The sequence below is a fragment of the Rhinatrema bivittatum genome, chromosome 1 (genome assembly GCF_901001135.1).
Source record: "Rhinatrema bivittatum chromosome 1, aRhiBiv1.1, whole genome shotgun sequence".
NCBI classification, from domain to species: domain Eukaryota; kingdom Metazoa; phylum Chordata; class Amphibia; order Gymnophiona; family Rhinatrematidae; genus Rhinatrema; species Rhinatrema bivittatum.
In genome coordinates this window covers 645,481,156-645,497,954 of record NC_042615.1, presented here as the reverse complement: position 1 = coordinate 645,497,954, position 16,799 = coordinate 645,481,156, and the positions used below count along the sequence as shown (strand labels likewise).

General features: G+C 45.7%; 1 protein-coding gene across 2 annotated transcripts in view; it reads right to left on the bottom strand.

Annotated features, from left to right (window-relative positions):
- CHD1 (chromodomain helicase DNA binding protein 1) overlaps positions 1–16,799 on the bottom strand; it is a 330,081-nt gene that overhangs the window by 90,330 nt on the left and 222,952 nt on the right. For both annotated transcript variants that reach the window (XM_029572713.1, XM_029572721.1), the window contains exons 20-24: positions 13,907–14,055; positions 13,445–13,541; positions 13,261–13,356; positions 2,371–2,544; positions 994–1,154 (exon numbers count right to left, since the gene is read on the bottom strand). In XM_029572713.1, coding sequence (XP_029428573.1) covers positions 994–1,154; positions 2,371–2,544; positions 13,261–13,356; positions 13,445–13,541; positions 13,907–14,055 — 677 coding nt within the window. The remainder of the gene's footprint in view (positions 1–993; positions 1,155–2,370; positions 2,545–13,260; positions 13,357–13,444; positions 13,542–13,906; positions 14,056–16,799) is intronic.

The window sequence follows — 16,799 nt, the reverse complement described above, 5'->3', positions numbered from 1 at the left end:
CAGTATTGATTCCTTGTAGACTTCAAATCATAAGTATTATAGCTCTGGAGGAACTATCAGGAACAGGATAAAACTTAAGGCAATTGCTCAAGAATTTTAATAAAAACTTGAAAGATATTCCTAGCAGAAAAACTACATTTATAGAAAAGTTTGTATGCTGTGTTAGGCATACAAATAAAAGTTATAGCTGGAGCAAGGAGATTCGGTCCTCTTCATTACAGCACAGACTCATTGAGGAATCAACTTGCTGGCAGAGAATGGAACAGAAAAAGCTGAATAAAGGTAGTATGACAAAGCTTTACATCCTTAGACTTAAGACAGAACCTAGTAAAATGCCAATGGAGAAAAAAATAAGCAATCTAGAGCTAATAAAACAATACATTTCACTTTATGAGGGTAATTTTATAATAGTGCACTTAGGGCTAAAGTCCTCTGAAAATTAGTGTATACGCGTGGAATCAGAGCAGCATAAGCGCACACTTTTGAAAATATAAAGTCTACATGTAACTGCTATCTCCATCCCAACTCTGCACCCCAGCCCACCCTTCTTTTCAGTATGCATAAAATTATTCGACCACTGGGGCAATTTTTTAAAAGCCCATTTATGCACATAAAAGCTTTTGAAAATTAGGCTCTATGTAAAACAGACCAAACAAACTGACTGAATTGTGAATCATTTCATTTAGCCAAATGGTTAAAACCATTAGAAGAATGAAGAAACATACTATAATCAGCATTTTGCTTGCTAAAGTTTTAAACAGATAAGTTTGATTTTCTGTACTCAAAGCTATAGACCCAAAAAACAAAGCGGAAGCAGATCCAATATTGCTGAGTAGCGAAAAAAAACAAAGAAGATCGGTGTATCAAATGACTTTTATTAGAACTTGCCGATCTTCTTTGTTTTTTTCGCTACTCTTAAAGCTATAAACAGTGATGCCCAATGATTTAAAGAGAACAATGTTTTGAGCACTTATAGCAAATTCAATTTCTGACCTCCGAATCTCAGCATCGCTAAAGCCTTTAATATTTTCCCGTGGGACTGTCCGTGGTCTTCCCCGTTTTTTTGGTCGTTTCCGTTCAGGGATGGAATCACTGTCAGACCCAGAGTATCTCCTATTCCTACTTCGTCTACCTTCACTCCCACTGAAACCGATCTGCAGTTTAAGATAAGCATACGTCATCTTCTCTTAATACACATAACATTAAGAACCAAAAAAATATAAAGAGGCTTCCGAATCATTTCTGTTCAGGACTTAGGAGAGTGCCAATAAAATAATTATACTGCAGTTTTATAGATTTGTTTCTTTTTCAAAGGCTGAACTGTATAGTTGAATATGTCAATTTTACTCTAAGTTTTAAACAAAACAAACATTACAGCATGGCTGTCTTCCTTTTTATTTGACAATTCTTTAGTTATATCCCATTTTTTGATCAACAATAAGCTATACCCCACTGAGTTCTGATGCCGTTTTTCAACCTCTGAAATAAAAGATTTACACCATTCCAAAGCATATTTTAAATTCTTTTAAAAGAATTACAATACAAAAAGTATATTGAATAATTAAGAAACAGACATTCTAAAGATACACTTAACATGGAGTTATATACAGAAATTAAAGATAAAGTTACAATAAAAAAAGCTGGTCCTCAGAGCAGGCAGATGGTCCCTTGCTCTCGGATTGCAGATAAAAGGGTAGGGGTGAGATGGGGAGGGTCCAGGTGATTGGAAGGGGGGGGGGTGCAGATGGCCTGATTTATCCTTGTGCAGGGGTTGGGAAGAGGAGAAAGCGGCCAGATCCTATATTTATGTAAAAATCGGGATTTGGATTAAATGCCGGCACAACTTAAATCTTTAAAAAGGGGTGTGTGTGTGGGTGTGTGTGTTGGGAAGTTAGAAGGGGTTAGAAGAGTAAGGCCTGACAGGGTTTTAGTATTAGCTTTGGTGAAGAAGGAAGGGGATTGGGACACTGATTCTTAAGTGAGGACAACGCTCCTTAGCTAGGTATCTTTTAAAGATATGCAGTTAAGTAGCGTAACTGGGTAACTTAAAACCACAAACGACTATATTCAAATATAGATGTTTGTGTTTTTAAATTATCAGTTACATGTAGCCAGATAACATTAAACAAGTATATTCAAGCAGGACGTTTATCCCTCTGAATATACAGGACAAGTTATCTGGATAACTTTAACCGGATAACTTGTCCACTAACTGTCCTACTGAATATGGACCTCGTCCTACATTCCTAGTTTATAATCTGAAAACAGATGATTTACATAACATATTTAATTAGAAAGCACTAATGCAAGAACTCACAATGTGCTTAATGTTAAGGACAATGTCCATATTAGATGAATTCCACACAGTACCTGTTTTGCACAGTTCCTCATTCTTGGAAGAAGGTAAATTTCTTGAAGTTCTTTCTGTCTTTCTTCCTCTTCCAGTCTTCGCCTCTGGTCTTGTGGAATGATTTCTTCCCAGTTCTTTGAATTTTTTTCATGTTCCACAATGTCATCCTCTTCCATAGTTGAAAAATTAGCAACCTATTGACACAGGAAAGGTTTGTTTATGTCTCTGGAAAAGCCCTCATACAGGGGTAGATTTTAAAAGGTTGCACGCGGGCGTGCACACATGTACGCCTGATTTTATAACATGTGCGTGCAGATGTTATAAAATCCTGGGTCGGCGTGTGCAAGGGGGTGCACAATTGTGCACCTTGTGCGCGCCGAGCCGCGCTGTCCCTTATCCCCCACCCCACCTTCCCTTCCCTTCATCTACCTCCCCTGCCCTTTTCCTTTTTTTTGGTTTTGTTTCACAACTTACTTCAGCCCTGGGGTGAAGTAAGTTGCGCGCGCTGGCCGACTGCCGGCGTGCGATCCTAAGCACAGTGGCAAATGGCTGCTGTGCCTGGAGCCTCTGGCCCCGCCTTCGGATCGCCCACTGCTGCCGGCAGCCTCCGGAGATATTTGGCTGGTTCAGCTCCCTCCTTACCTGGGTCCATTGCGATGCAATGCCTGTGGAGAGCCCGGATCGAGGCTCTCACGGGTAGGCCTGTGTGCTAGATGCCTCCCCGGCGGGGAGGGCACCTCGAGGCCTCAGGGGCAGTCTGTTTTGCGCGCCAGACTCAGGGGAGGTCGGCCCCGTTCCTGTCCAACGCGGGAACGGCGGCCATTTTGGATCCACAAACAACTGCTCCGGTGCAGCCTCCTGCTGACTCAGACTTAGACCGAGCTTCTTCGCCGCTGATTCTCACCCCGGCTCACCTTCCCGACGCAGAGCCACCATTGGAGGACCCTCCTGCTCCCCCTCCAACCATCCCTTCCCCGGAGCCCTTTTCTATAGAATTAATTCTGTTGATGCACAATGCTTATCTGGCAAGGCTCAGCCAGCACCAGGACACTGCCCTGGCCCCCCCTCCACCTAAAGTGATCAGAATGGAGGATCCCCCGGATATGGGCAGGGATATCTCAGGGCTCTTTACTGCCACGTGTAGGTACAGCACCAGGGATTCCTCCTTGTCCTTCAGTACCAGTGGCTCCTCTGGGGTCTTCTCGGGTTCGAGCAGTTTCCCGCCCGACTGTTCCTGACCCTCCTCCTCCTCTTCCTCCTCCGGCTGACCCACGGTGGGCCTGGATTTGGATGACCCTAGTCCTCTGGTGCACGTTGAGGGAGATGATCCTCGGGTCTTGCGCCTTTTCCAGAGGGATGAGTTAGACCCGCTTATTTCGCATATCCTGGCCGAGTTGGATATTGAGGCTCCCCAGGATGCCCCTGGACTCAGCACCGTGAAAAAGAAGGGGGACCCTGTCCTGGCAGGTCTCCGGCCTCCATCGAAGACCTTTCACGCATATCCAGCATAGCTCTCTGCTTCAATGGCAGGGGAGAAAGACCGATACTTCACGTATATCCAGCATAGCTCTCTGCTTCAACGGCAGGGGAGAAAGTCTGATACTTCACGCATATCCAGCATAGCTCTCTGCTTCAACGGCAGGGGAGAAAGTCTGCTACTTCACTTTCAATGCATATCCAGCATAATTCTCTGCTTCAACGGCAGGGGGAATGAAGAAAAGTGGATCTATATACAGACAACAACCAACAAGGACTGAATTACATAGTCTGGGTAAACAAATAAGCATGGGTGTAGCTTGCTTATTGCGGCGGTTACTACCCCTAACTAATTAAGCTAGATATTTCACTTAGATGCAGTTCCAACACTGCTCTCTACATTAATGGTGGGGGTGGAAGGGAAATAGAACCAAAAGGTTACTAAGAGCCAAGAGAAACAGATAAGTATGAGAAAAAAAAAAAGTGCGAAGCTTGCTGGGCAGACTGGATGGGCCGTTTGGTCTTCTTCTGCCGTCATTTCTATATTTCTATGCTTCCTTTTCATCCTATGCTCCTCCAATTGCTGTCCAGGGAGTGGGAGACTCCGGAGGCTTCTCTACGGGTTGGCAGGGCAATGGACAAGCTGTACCCACTCCCGGAGGTGGATGCTTCTGTATCGGCAGTCACGAAGAGGACTACTATTCCTGTGACTGGAGGAGCAGCCCTCAGAAACCTGCAGGACTGCAAACTGGAGGTTTACCTGAAGAGGATTTTGAGGTGTCCACCCTGAGTGTTAAGGCTGCGGTCTGTAGCTCCCTAATGCAGAGAGCAGGTCTTTGGTGGGTCCAACAACTGCTCAGTACTCAAGAGCTGCCTCCAGGGGAGGCACAGCAGGCGGAACGACTGGAAGCCGTTATTGCTTATGGCGTGGATGCACTGTATGATCTTCTCAGAGTGCTGGCCAGGTCCATGGTATCAGTGGTCTCAGCTAGACACCTCCTATAGCTCAGAAACTGGTCTGTGGATTCTTCCTCCAAGTCTCAGCTGGGCTCCCTTCCCTTCAAGGGTAAGTTGCTGTTTGGAGACGAGCTGGATCAACTCATTAAATTGCTTGGAGAGAACAAGGTACATAAGTTGCTGGAAGATTGGCCGCGGAGCTCCAGACTATACAGCACCACGCGAAACCGTTTCAGAGTACAACAGCGTTTCCGCCAGGCTAGACCAGTTTCTCACAGACCTCCCTCTTCAAGATCGCAGTCCTGGTCTCATTCCTTTCGGGGACGACGACCAGCCCGAGAGACCCTCGCACAAGGAACTTCTACTAAATCTTCCCAATGAAACATTGCCGGCCCACTCTTTGATTCCCCAGATAGGAGGACGCCTTTCCCTCTTCTATGAGGAGTGGGTCAAAATTACCTCAGATCAATGGGACTTGGATATTCTACAGCACGGTTACGCTTTAGAATTTGCTCGACCTCTCAGAGCTAGGTTTATCTTTTCCCCGTGCGGACTAAGAAAACAGTGCGCAGTGCGACAGACACTGGATCGACTCCTGGATTTGAAGGCCATTCTCCCTGTGCCAATAGCGGAACACGGGTTGGGCCATTATTCTGTCTACTTCGTAGTCCCCAAGAAGGAAGGCTCCTTCCGACCAATCTTGGATCTCAAAATGGTCAACAGGGCTCTCAAGATACCACACTTCAGGATGGAAACCCTGTGCTCAGTTATTGCTGCGGTGCACCGGGGAGAGTTCCTTGCATCCTTGGACTTGACAGAGGCTTATCTTCATATCTCAATCATGAAGGATCATCAGCGCTTCCTTCGATTCAAGATCCTGGGGCTGCATTTCAAGTTCCAGGCCCTGCCCTTTGGCCTGGCCTGGAACTCCTCGTACCTTCACCAAAGTAATGATGGTGGTAGTGGCGGCGGCCCTGCGAAGGGAAGGAATTCTGGTCCATCCCTATTTGGATGACTGGCTCATCTGGGCAAAGTCCAGTGATCTGTGTCAGCACGCGGTCGAGAGAGTATTACGCCTCCTCCAATTGCTCAGCTGGGTCGTCAACTTTGATAAGAGCAGTCTGACTCCGTCGCAGTCCCTCGACTTTTTGGGAGCTCATTTCGACACCAAAGTGGGCACAGTCTCTCTTCATTTGGATCGGGCTCAGTCTCTCTTCAATCAGGCTCAGCGCTTTCGAGACCTCAGGCTCTCCACAGCATGGGACTATCTCCAGGTGCTGGGCTCCATGGCCTCCACTATAGATGTAGTGCCTTGGGCGTTTGCCCACATGCGTCCCTTGCAAAGAGCATTACTCTCCCGTTGGAAGCTGGTGTCTCGGGAATTTCAGGCTCTTCTGCCGATACCACCTTTTGCCAAGGACAGCCTGACCTGGTGGCTCAACCTGGATCACTTGCTACGAGGGGTGAACCTGGAGTTTCCACAATGGGGGATGATTACCACAGATGCCAGCCTCGCTGGCTGGGGGGCAGTGTGTGGACAGCAATTAACGCAGGCTCCCCATCTTGATCTGATGGCCACTCAAAGGAATGCGAAGGCTCCGTGCTTCTTCAGTCGCAGAAGAGAATATGGCACAGATGCCCTAGTCCTCCCATGGTTGCAGGACCTCCTGCTCTATGTGTTCCCGCCTTGGCCCCTGGTGGGAAGGGTGCTCCGAAGAATAGAGTCACCAGGGGCCCGTGATTCTGGTGGCTCTGGAATGGCCTCGACAGCCGTGGTTTGCAGACTTGGTCAACTTAGCGGTGGACGGTCCGTTTCGACTAGGACATCTGCCAAACCTTCTATGGCAGGGACCTGTATTTTTCGACCAAACAGATCGCTTCTGTCTATCGGCCTGGCTTTTGAGAGGTGACGGCTGAGAAGAGGTGGGTATCCAGAGGTGGTTATCTCCACTCTTCTCAAGGCTAGGAAGACTTCCATCTCTATGTCCTATATTTGGGTCTGGAAAGTTTTTGAGTCTTAGTGCCACTTCACACAGCTTTCTCCGCATCATGCGACCATAGCCCAGATATCGCTTGAATCTTCAACCGCCGATCGCCGGCTCTTTTGGAGCTCAGGTCATTCGAGCTGGGCTATCAGTGGCCCATCCTACGTAGGGAAGCTTTGGTACATCCCACTGTCTGAACTGATCCTGGTACGTACAGGGAAAAGAAAATTATTCCTTACCTGCTAATTTTCGTTCCTGTAGTACCATGGATCAGTCCAGACGCCCACCCTAAGGATTTTTTGGGGTTTTTTGGGATAATCTTTCAGCTCGACTGTCTAATCATTTCAGGATCGGTATGGTATTGACTAAGAGTTCTTGTTGCAAGTTTGCATTTATACAGGTTTATAGTTAATGTTCAATTTGTCTGGATCCATCCAAGGCTTTTCTTTCTGGCTTTGATATTCTTAAAACTGAAGGAATGCAGAAGGTGCACCAGCTTATGAGAGAGCACCCTCTCAGTTTTTGCTCTGACTCCATCTACTGGAAGGGGGGGGGGGGGAGGTATAACCCACTGTCTGGACTGATCCATGGTACAACAGGAATGAAAATTACCAGGTAAGGAATAATTTTCTTTTCACTCTACACACAGTTAAGCTCTGGAATTTATTGCTAGAGGATGTTATTAGTAACGTTAGTGTAGCTGGGTTTAAAAAAGGTTTGGATAAGTTCTTGGAGGCGAAGTCCATTAACTGCTATAAATCAAGTTGACTTAGGGAATAGCCACTTCTATTACTGGCATCTGTAGCATAGGATCTTAGTGTTTGGGTACTTGCCAGGTACTTGGCCTCTGTTGGAAACAGGATACTGGGCTTGATGGACTCTTGGTCTGACCCAGTAGGGCATGTTCTTATGATGCCTAGATCTTTTTCCTGGGTGGTAACTCCTAATATGGAACCTAACAGCATGGGTTATTTTTACCTATGTGCATCTCTTTGCACATGTCCACATTAAACGTCATCTGCCATTTGAATGACCAGTCTTCAACTCTCACAAGATCTTCCTGTAATTCATCACAATCTGCTTGTGATTTAACAACTCTTAATTTTGTATCATCTGCAAATCTGATTACCTTACTTGTTCCCCTTTCCAGATCATTTATAAATATATTGAAAAGCACTAGTCCTAGTACAGATCCCTGAGGCACCCCACTGTTTATCTTTCTCCACTGAAAAAACTGACCATTTAATCCTACTCTCTCTGTTTCCTGTCTTTTAACCAGTTTGTAATCCATTATTTTGGAACAATTGTTTGTGGAAATCCAGGAGAGAGCAATAGTACTAGTGAAGTTTGTCTTTGAACAAGATTTAAGCTCTGTTATGAAGTTATACTTTAATCTACTTAATAAACAGTAAATTGAAAAAAAAAAAGCTCATGCCTTGTTTTACAGACAAAAGATATGGATTTTTCCCAGTCACCGCAAAAATTATGGCAAGAAAGGAGGAAACTGTGTTTGGAAATGAGACATGAAGCTTGAGCCTTGAGGGCTTCTTTTCATTTACAATACCCTTGCAAATATTTGATAATGTTTTTCAAATCCCTGAACAACTTATGAGTGTTCTTGGATTCAAAGAGGGTTTCTGAGACTTAGGCTGAGATAGAGAAGCTGTTATAATAAACTGTAGGGTTTTGTAAGTAGAGACTGCACATATTTGCCTATTTCTTTACTGAAATTAAATTTTGTTTCCTTTCGGGGTGTTCCTTTCCTTTTTATTCCTCCCCTACCTATTTGTGGTCTGGATGATGACAGAAAGCAGAGTTGCTTACCTGTAACAGGTGTTCTCCTAGGACAGCAGGATGTTAATCCTCACATATGGGTGACGACATCAGATGGAGCCCGGCATGGAAAACATTTGTCAAATTTTCTAGAACTTTCACTACACACACTGAGTATGCCCAGCATGCCACTATCCATGCGGGATCCCTCTTCAGTTTCATAATATAGAATTATGAAAAATAAAATAACAAACTGAATAGAAACCCAACTCTGCGGGGTGGTGGGCAGGTTTCCTGAGGACTAACATCCTGCTGTCCTAGGAAAAGACTTGTTACAGGTAAGCAATTCTGCTTTCTCCCAGGACAAGCAGGATGGTAGTCCTCACATGTGTGTGAATCCTTAGCTACAGGCTGCTCCCGAACAACAATCGGACCAACAGCATCTAACCAGGTGCCAATGGGCACAACAACACTGGTGCTGATGGTAAAAGAGGGAGTCAGCCTGAACCCGAACAATGGGCCTGAAGCAGGAAGAGATTCCGGAGGACAGACTGGTTGAAATTACTGTCGCGATGGCCATCCCTGTCCAGACAGTAGTGCAAGGCGAAGGTGTGGAGAGAACTCTATGTTGCAACCCTGCAGATCTCATCCATGGGGACTGCTCACAAGTGGGCCCCCTTGAAGCAGCCATGGCTCTAACAGAATGAGTCCTGACATGGTCCCCAAGCTGCTGTCCAGCCTGAGCATAGCAAAAAGAAAAGAAATCTGCTAGCCAGGTGGATAGAGTCTGCTTGCCAATGGCAACTCCCAAACGGTTTTTATCAAAAGAGATGAAGAGTTGCATGGACTGTATGTGGCTTGCTGTTCGCTCCAGGTTGAAGGCTAAGGCTCTCTTGCAATCCAGACTGGGCAAAGTCCATTCACCCTGGTGTGAATATGGCTTGGGAAAAGAGGTGGAATGCTGTGACCACCTTCAGCAGGAACTTAGCGTGCATACACAGAACCACCCTATCATGAAAGAACCTCGTATACGGTGGGTATGACACCAAAGCTTGAAGTTTACAGACTCTGCGCACCGAGGTGACCGCCACCCAGAAGATGACCTTTCAGGACAGATACTTCAGGTCACAGGAGCGCAAAGGCTCAAACAGAGCCTTCATTAGCTGGGCCAAGACTTGTTGATGTCCCAGGACACAGTGGAGGGCCTTAGTGGAGGCTTCAGCTGAAGCAGACCCTGCATAAAGCGCTCCCCGTTAGGCTGCACTGAGACAGGGGCCCCAATAGCACTGAGATGGATTCTGACGGAGTTGGTCTTCAGGCCAGCCTCTGAGAGGTGCAGAAGGAAATCAAGAAGCTTCGAGGTGGAGCAGGAGAACGGATCCAAGCTGTGGCGCTTGCACCAAATGGAGAAACTATTCTACTTCATACCATAAGACTTCCTAGTGGAAGGCCTCCTGGATTTCACCAGGACTCAAGATACCTCTTCCGAGAGATCCAGGGGCTGTAAAGTTACCCTCTCAACATCCAAGCAGTGAGGGACAGGTAGGGTACCCCACCACGACAAGGACTTCCGGAGAGGTGGAGAAACCCTGATGTGCACCTGAATGTCCTGGGTGGCCTGACGCCATTGGGACCATAGAGTCCATTGCTCCCTGTGCATATGCAGACGAGCGAATGAAGTGACATAGACGGTCGCAGCCATGTGACTCAACAGACGTAGCATGCGGTGCGTGGAGATCTGGCGACTCTGAGAGATCGCTCCTGCCAGGGACACTAGGGTGAGTGCCCGAGGCAGGGATAAGAATGCCTGAGCTGTGTTGAACCTGGCACCAATAAAGTCCAGCTGTACGGCTGGAACCAGCTGAGACTTCGGGTAATTGATCAGAAAGCCCAAGGTCTCTAACACTGCAATGGTGGAGCATAGAGACTGCAGTGCACCCTGCCTGGTGGCACTCTTGATGAGCCAGTCATCCAGGCAGGGAAAGACCTGCACCCGTAGACTCCTCAGGTGAGCACCCACCATCGCCAGGCACTTTGTGAAGGCTCAGGGTGCTGACACCAGGCCAAAAGGTAGCACCCAGTACTGAAAGTGGTCCTCACCTACCACAAATCAGAGATATTTCCGATGTATATGGGAAATTTCGATGTAGGCGTAGGTGTCTTTTAGATTGAGGGAGCAAAACTAGTTCCCCCCTCCACAAGAGAGGTATTAAGGCACCCAGTGAGACCATCTTGAACTTTTCCAATTCCAGGAACTTGTTCAAGGCCCTCAGGTCTACAATAGGATGGAGGCCACCTGCTTTCTTTGGAATCAGGAACTACCTGGAGTAGAAGCCGCTGCCCTGCTTTGGGAGAATAGGCTTGACTGCCCTGGCCATTAGAAGGGCAGAGAGCTCCATTAACAATATTTGCTGATTTGCCGAAAACCCCCACGAGGGGCATGGAGGACAATCTAAAGGGACCCGCTGGAAATTTAACCGACAAACGATGGACAGGACCCACAGTCCAAGGGGATACCTGACCAACGGTCCGCAAAGAAACGCAGCCGGCCACTGTATTTTCGATAATAGGCAATATGGGCCGCCAGCATGAACCCTGGAAGACCTGTGTTCACGGCCTGGAGGAGCCAAAGTTTGAGTCCAAGACCTCATCGCCTTCCTAAGGGCAGATCCCACCACCATGGACTGGTGCAGAAGCTGATGCTGCTCAAAACCCGTGGGAGGATAGTAGGGACGGGTGGGTTAATCAAGATGATATAGTAATTGGATATGGGCATATCTCAGTTTTTGGATGTAATTATGATTATCTTATTTGTACAGTTGTTATATTGCTACTTTGATTTCTGTATGCTGAACACATATGACACAATATACATTTGTTCACAGTTCTGCCTTTAATAAAAATTATCAATAAAAAAAACAAACAAAAAACCCGTGGTAGGCTACACCAGGTACACAGCATCGGTCTACTGGTTCACTTGGGGTACCAAAATAGGGTGCTCCCAAAGCTGGACAAACAGTTCCTTGAAGATGTCATTTCCCGGCACAGCCACCACCTCCTTAGGCGCATCCACATATTGGGAGAACCTCCAGCATTTTGTGCCTGAAGTCCTCCTCCATCAGGAGCTGGAATGGGACTGACTCTGCCATGCCCCACACATAACCAGCAAATGTCAAGTCCTCAGGAGGCGTTGGCTCACAGGGAAGGTCCTCAGAATCCTCTGAAGAGGACATGGAAGCCTCATCCTCCAAGGAGTCATATGGAGTGCCCTCACTCAGGCTGCCCGGGGACCCCAGAGGAGCAGCCCTAGTAACACCCTCAGGCTGGGACCCCGAAGGCACCGGGAGCCTGAAGGGCTTCGGGGGCACAGAAGGCACCAGCAGCACAGCAGGCACCGAGGGAAACGAGGACACTGAGAAACCTGATGGGGTCTCAGGCAACGTCGGCTGCGGGGGTCTGCCGCGGAAGCAGGACCATCTGCCCCAAAGGCCCTCCCTTGTCCAAGGAATCGGCCATGGAATAGCCTCCGATCGAGGCACCATTTGTGTCCCCTGGGCATCGAGGGCACCTGGGGCATCAGCAAAGGCTGCATCAGCAGCGCACCTAGGAGGAAATCTAAATGCTCCAATAAGGGTGTCAGCATCGATGGAGCACGTTGGCCGATCGCCAACCGTACTCTGGGCTCCAACTCCTCCTCAAGTGCTGACGAAGACAAGACAGCTTGAGGAGGAGGAGACTAGACAAGGTCCCCTTCCCGAGCTTGGATTCATGCAAGGATGGCAACCAATGACGGTGCTTCCTTGACCTCCCAAGGTGCTCGGCCTGGTCTTTCCTCGGAGCCGAGGGAGATGGAGATGAACCGGACCCGGACCGAGAGAAAATACAAAGAGGCCGGTCCCCAGCGCCCAATTCAACCTGGGAACACGACAGTGGAGAAACAAACACTGAATGAGTGGCCACCGACCCCTCCTTACTCCGAGGTGTCAATGCCCCCAACGCAGAGGTCAAGGGCTCAGACTTCCTGGGCCCGAACAACTTCTTCATTTTGTCGAGATGCGCCCGCGCCCCTTGGGGGTCATCTGGGCGCAGAACACACACCACCCCTGGACATCATGCGACTCCCCCAGGCACAAAATACAGACTTCGTGGGGGTCTGTAATGGACATAGTCCGGGGGCATCGGCGAAAGCCTGACACTGCCATCGAAAAAGATAACCAGCAAGCGGTTGATGGCTGGCGGCCACTGGAAGATGGCACCGTTGTAAATCGTCCCTAGGAACATACAAACTTACCACGACACCTGCTAACTACGGTCGGGAGATCGAGGGACTCTGTGCGACAAACAGAGAAAAATTTACTCGATCGTGGCAGTTTTCCAACCAAAAACTGCATGAGCTCCACATCCTCGAGATGAACGCTCTGCGGAAAATAAGAGACTGAAGAGGGACCCCACATGGATAGTGGCATGATAGGCATGCTCAGTGTGCCTAGTCAAAACTTTGACAAAAGTTTTCCGTGCTGGGCTCCATCTGATGATGTCACCTGTATGTGAGGACTACCATCCTGCTTGTCCTAGGAGAAGCTGCTTGTGTTTCTTTATTATGCAGTAGTTTCTATTAATTTATTGTAAGCAGTTCTGACTGGTTTCTGTATGAACATTTGTTTGTATTGAAGTTGTTTTTGAAAATAAAAAGAATTTTTATCAGAAAGACCCAATTACCTTAAACTGAGACAGCAACTCGTCTCCCACAGTCAATGGGCCCCCTTCATTTTCACGGGTTTCAGCTCTCTTCAAAATTTCATCTATATCCATTTCCTGGAAGAATATTATTTTGTTTTATTTCTTAAGGAATCTACTTATGTGAAAATGTTATTTGTGCTCTTGTAAAGCAATTCTTCTCTACCTGGGGCTCTTGTTCTTCGCCTTCTGGTTCCTTAAAAAGTTCCTCAGCACCAAACTTTAAGATGGCTGCCAGCTCTTCTTTATTGAAAGGAGCAGAGCTAAAATAAAGAATTAACTTGAACTGAGTTAAAAGTTTAGTCATTCTGTAAAGCTATATAATGGTATAAAATTAAGCTGTTTCTCAATCTTAAGGGTAAAATTAATTTTAGATTCTTCTTCAGTCATTTTAACTATTATAAAATGCACTACTTTTTTATCCTATTAATCTATAGTCTCGTCCTACCATTTAGAAGGATTGATAGAGAATCTGAAAACTCTTGAATACATATTAATTCATCTTAATTTACAACACAGCCCACCTAAAAGCTTTTTAGAGCCTTTAATTACAACATCTATTTAACTGTACAATAGGCAGCATGCACAGAAATGCTCCAACATTTAGTTTATGGTATCTATAGATTACCTTGATGGAGTAGAACCCGTATGTAAAACAGTTTTCCCTGTTGTGTCCATTCTCTGAATAACCAGATGATCTAGTACCATTTTCTTCTTAGCTCTCTCAATGATTTCTTCTTCTACTGATCCCTTGGTCACCAACCGATAAATATTAACCTGTAAGCAAAAAATATCTTTTAGCGCAGAAGGCTACATTTCTTATGATATGGGCGGCATTCTAAATTGTATTCAATGAGCAAGTTTCTTGGTTAAGTGACAGCTCTGCATGAACGACCTAAGCATTGCACTTTGAAAAAGTATTAATATTAATACAGATTAATATCCTGTAATATAATTCTTCTTTTTGCAGGCTCTTCCATACACAGCTATAATCAAGATTAGAGCTGGGACACGCCTACTAGGTTTTGAGTTTGCCTTCCCAAATTTATTTTTTTTGGGATGGGGTAGGGACTCATAAGTGCAATTAAGCTTAAAAATTACACTTACTGGAAGCTAGAAAGCAACTAGGAATCACTCTAAATGGAAAGAATCCACCTGTAACAGCAATCTAAAAATCTGAGTTCCGTTTTCCAGTCATATCCATGTCTTACTTCCTCTAAGCAAAAGTAATATCTAATCTTTAGCATTGTGATATAGGTCTTTTTTTCTCTTCTCTCTTTTTGTCTATGTGGCTTGCTTCCTCCATCCCTTATCTTCCAGAAACAGTGGAAAAGTGAAGATGAATCAACACTTGAAGCTAGGATTGTCTATGCTTGTGACAAAAAAACCAAATAGAGCGTATGGAACTTTTAGCTGCTGTTCCCTGGCTTTCAGTTGGTATTTTAAGCTATTACTAAACAAATGCACAATAACAACTTATAAATTGCTACCAAGCTACTGTATATTCCACCTTAGTGAACCTTTAGAGTTTTAAACATGCATTTATTTGTGAAATACACAACATTAATATATTATATTATTATCACTACTCCGTGGACACTAAAAATCCTGTGGAACCTTTAGAAATGCTACTCTGGAAAAATTCCAAAAGGTTATGCAGTCTGGCCTGCCAAAATCTTCCTACAAAAACAACTTTATTTATAAAATGTAAATACCGCATAATCAGTAGAAACAATAAAGGTGATGTGTAACAATATATGATGTGTAAACGGTTATCGGTATATAAAAGCCTTTAAATAAATAAATTAAATAAATAAAATAAATAAATATACTCATAATTAAAATACACATAAGACAAAACAGACACCATCGCTGCTGCCCCTTTGATCTTAATTCTCCAGAAATACAGCTCCCATACCCTAATCATTTTCAAGATTTTATAACCAGGTTGTTAATACATAATACCCACCCATACTAGCAAACCTCACCTTAGGCCTCACAAGGAAATGAGTGTCTGGAATTTCCTATAGTTCAACTCAGCTATTGAGGTTGAAAGTTCATTCCAAACCTGTGGTACTGCAACTACAAATGCCAGCTTGGCACAGTGAATAGAATGAAAATTATGTGTTTGAGGTGCTGCTAGCTGGAACTCCTGAGATGATCTAAGATCCCAGCCACATTTATCAAACAAATATTTAGGGATAATTTATTTTTCTCTTAGCTTAACCAAACCTACTCCAATTACCAATTCACTTACAGGCCGATACAGTACAGTGCACTCCGGTGGAGCGCACTGTTAGCCCAGGTTTGGATGCGCGTTTTCGACGCGCTAGTTTAAGCCCTCATATAGTAAGGGGTAATAGCGTGTCGAAAACGCATGTCCAACCCCCCCAAAACTAATAGCGCCCGCAACATGCAAATGCATGTTGATGGCCCTATTAGTTATTCCCATGCGAAACAGAAAGTAAAATGTGCAGCCAAGCCGCACATTTTACTTTCAGAAATTAACGCCTGCCTAAAGGCTGGTGTAAATTTTGGCCGGCACCAGGGAAGTGTACAGAAAAGCAGAAAAAAAACTGCTTTTCTGTACACCCTCCGACTTAATATCATAGCGAAGTGCCAATTCAAAAAACAACTACTATTGCATGTTACGCATTTATAATGGAGAAATTACTTACCTGATAATTTTGTTTTCCTTAGTGTAGACAGAAATTTTCTCTGCATAATATAATTTTTTTGCCATATTAATTTCTCTCTTTCCTAGCGGATAGCCAGATGGACTCAGGACCAGTGGGTTACGTGCTCTTCTGCTAGGAGATGGGAGACGGAGTCAGATTTCAAAGCTGACGTCACTCTAGATATACCCTTGCAGTAACCTCAGTTCTTCAGTATTCTCTTCGAAAAGCGACTGTGGATATATCTTGCTTAATTAACTTGATTAAACTTGATTAAAACTTGGTTGAACTGGTTCAACTGATTTCAAAACTGGAGATTGCCAGGGCACTCAACCAATTAACGCCGACACCCGACAAACTGTGGGTGTCTTGAACTAGAGGTAGACAGCGGCTTAGCATATTTGCTTCGTCTTGAGGTTCGCTTTCCGAGGTTCTCCTTCTCTGGGGCAGCTGTAGGCGGGATGCTGAGTCCATCTGTCTAAACTAAGGAAAACAAAATTATCAGGTAAGTAATTTCTCCATTTCCTAGCGTGTAGCCAGATGGACTCAGGACCAGTGGGATGTACAAAAGCTACTACCGGTCAGGGCGGGAGGCCGCCCGAGGCCCACTTAGTACTACCCTTGCGAAGGCTGCGTCTTCTCAGGCCTGAACATCCAGGCGGTAGAACCTGGAGGTGTGTATGGAGGACCATGTTGCTGCCAGACAGATCTTGGCGGGCGACAGCAGCTTGGTTTCTGCCCAAGAAACTGCCTGTGCCCTCGTAGAATGAGCCTTAAACTGTAGTGGTAAGGGCTTTCCTGCCTCTATGTAGGCTGCCTTGATTTCTTCTTTGATCCAGCAGGCTA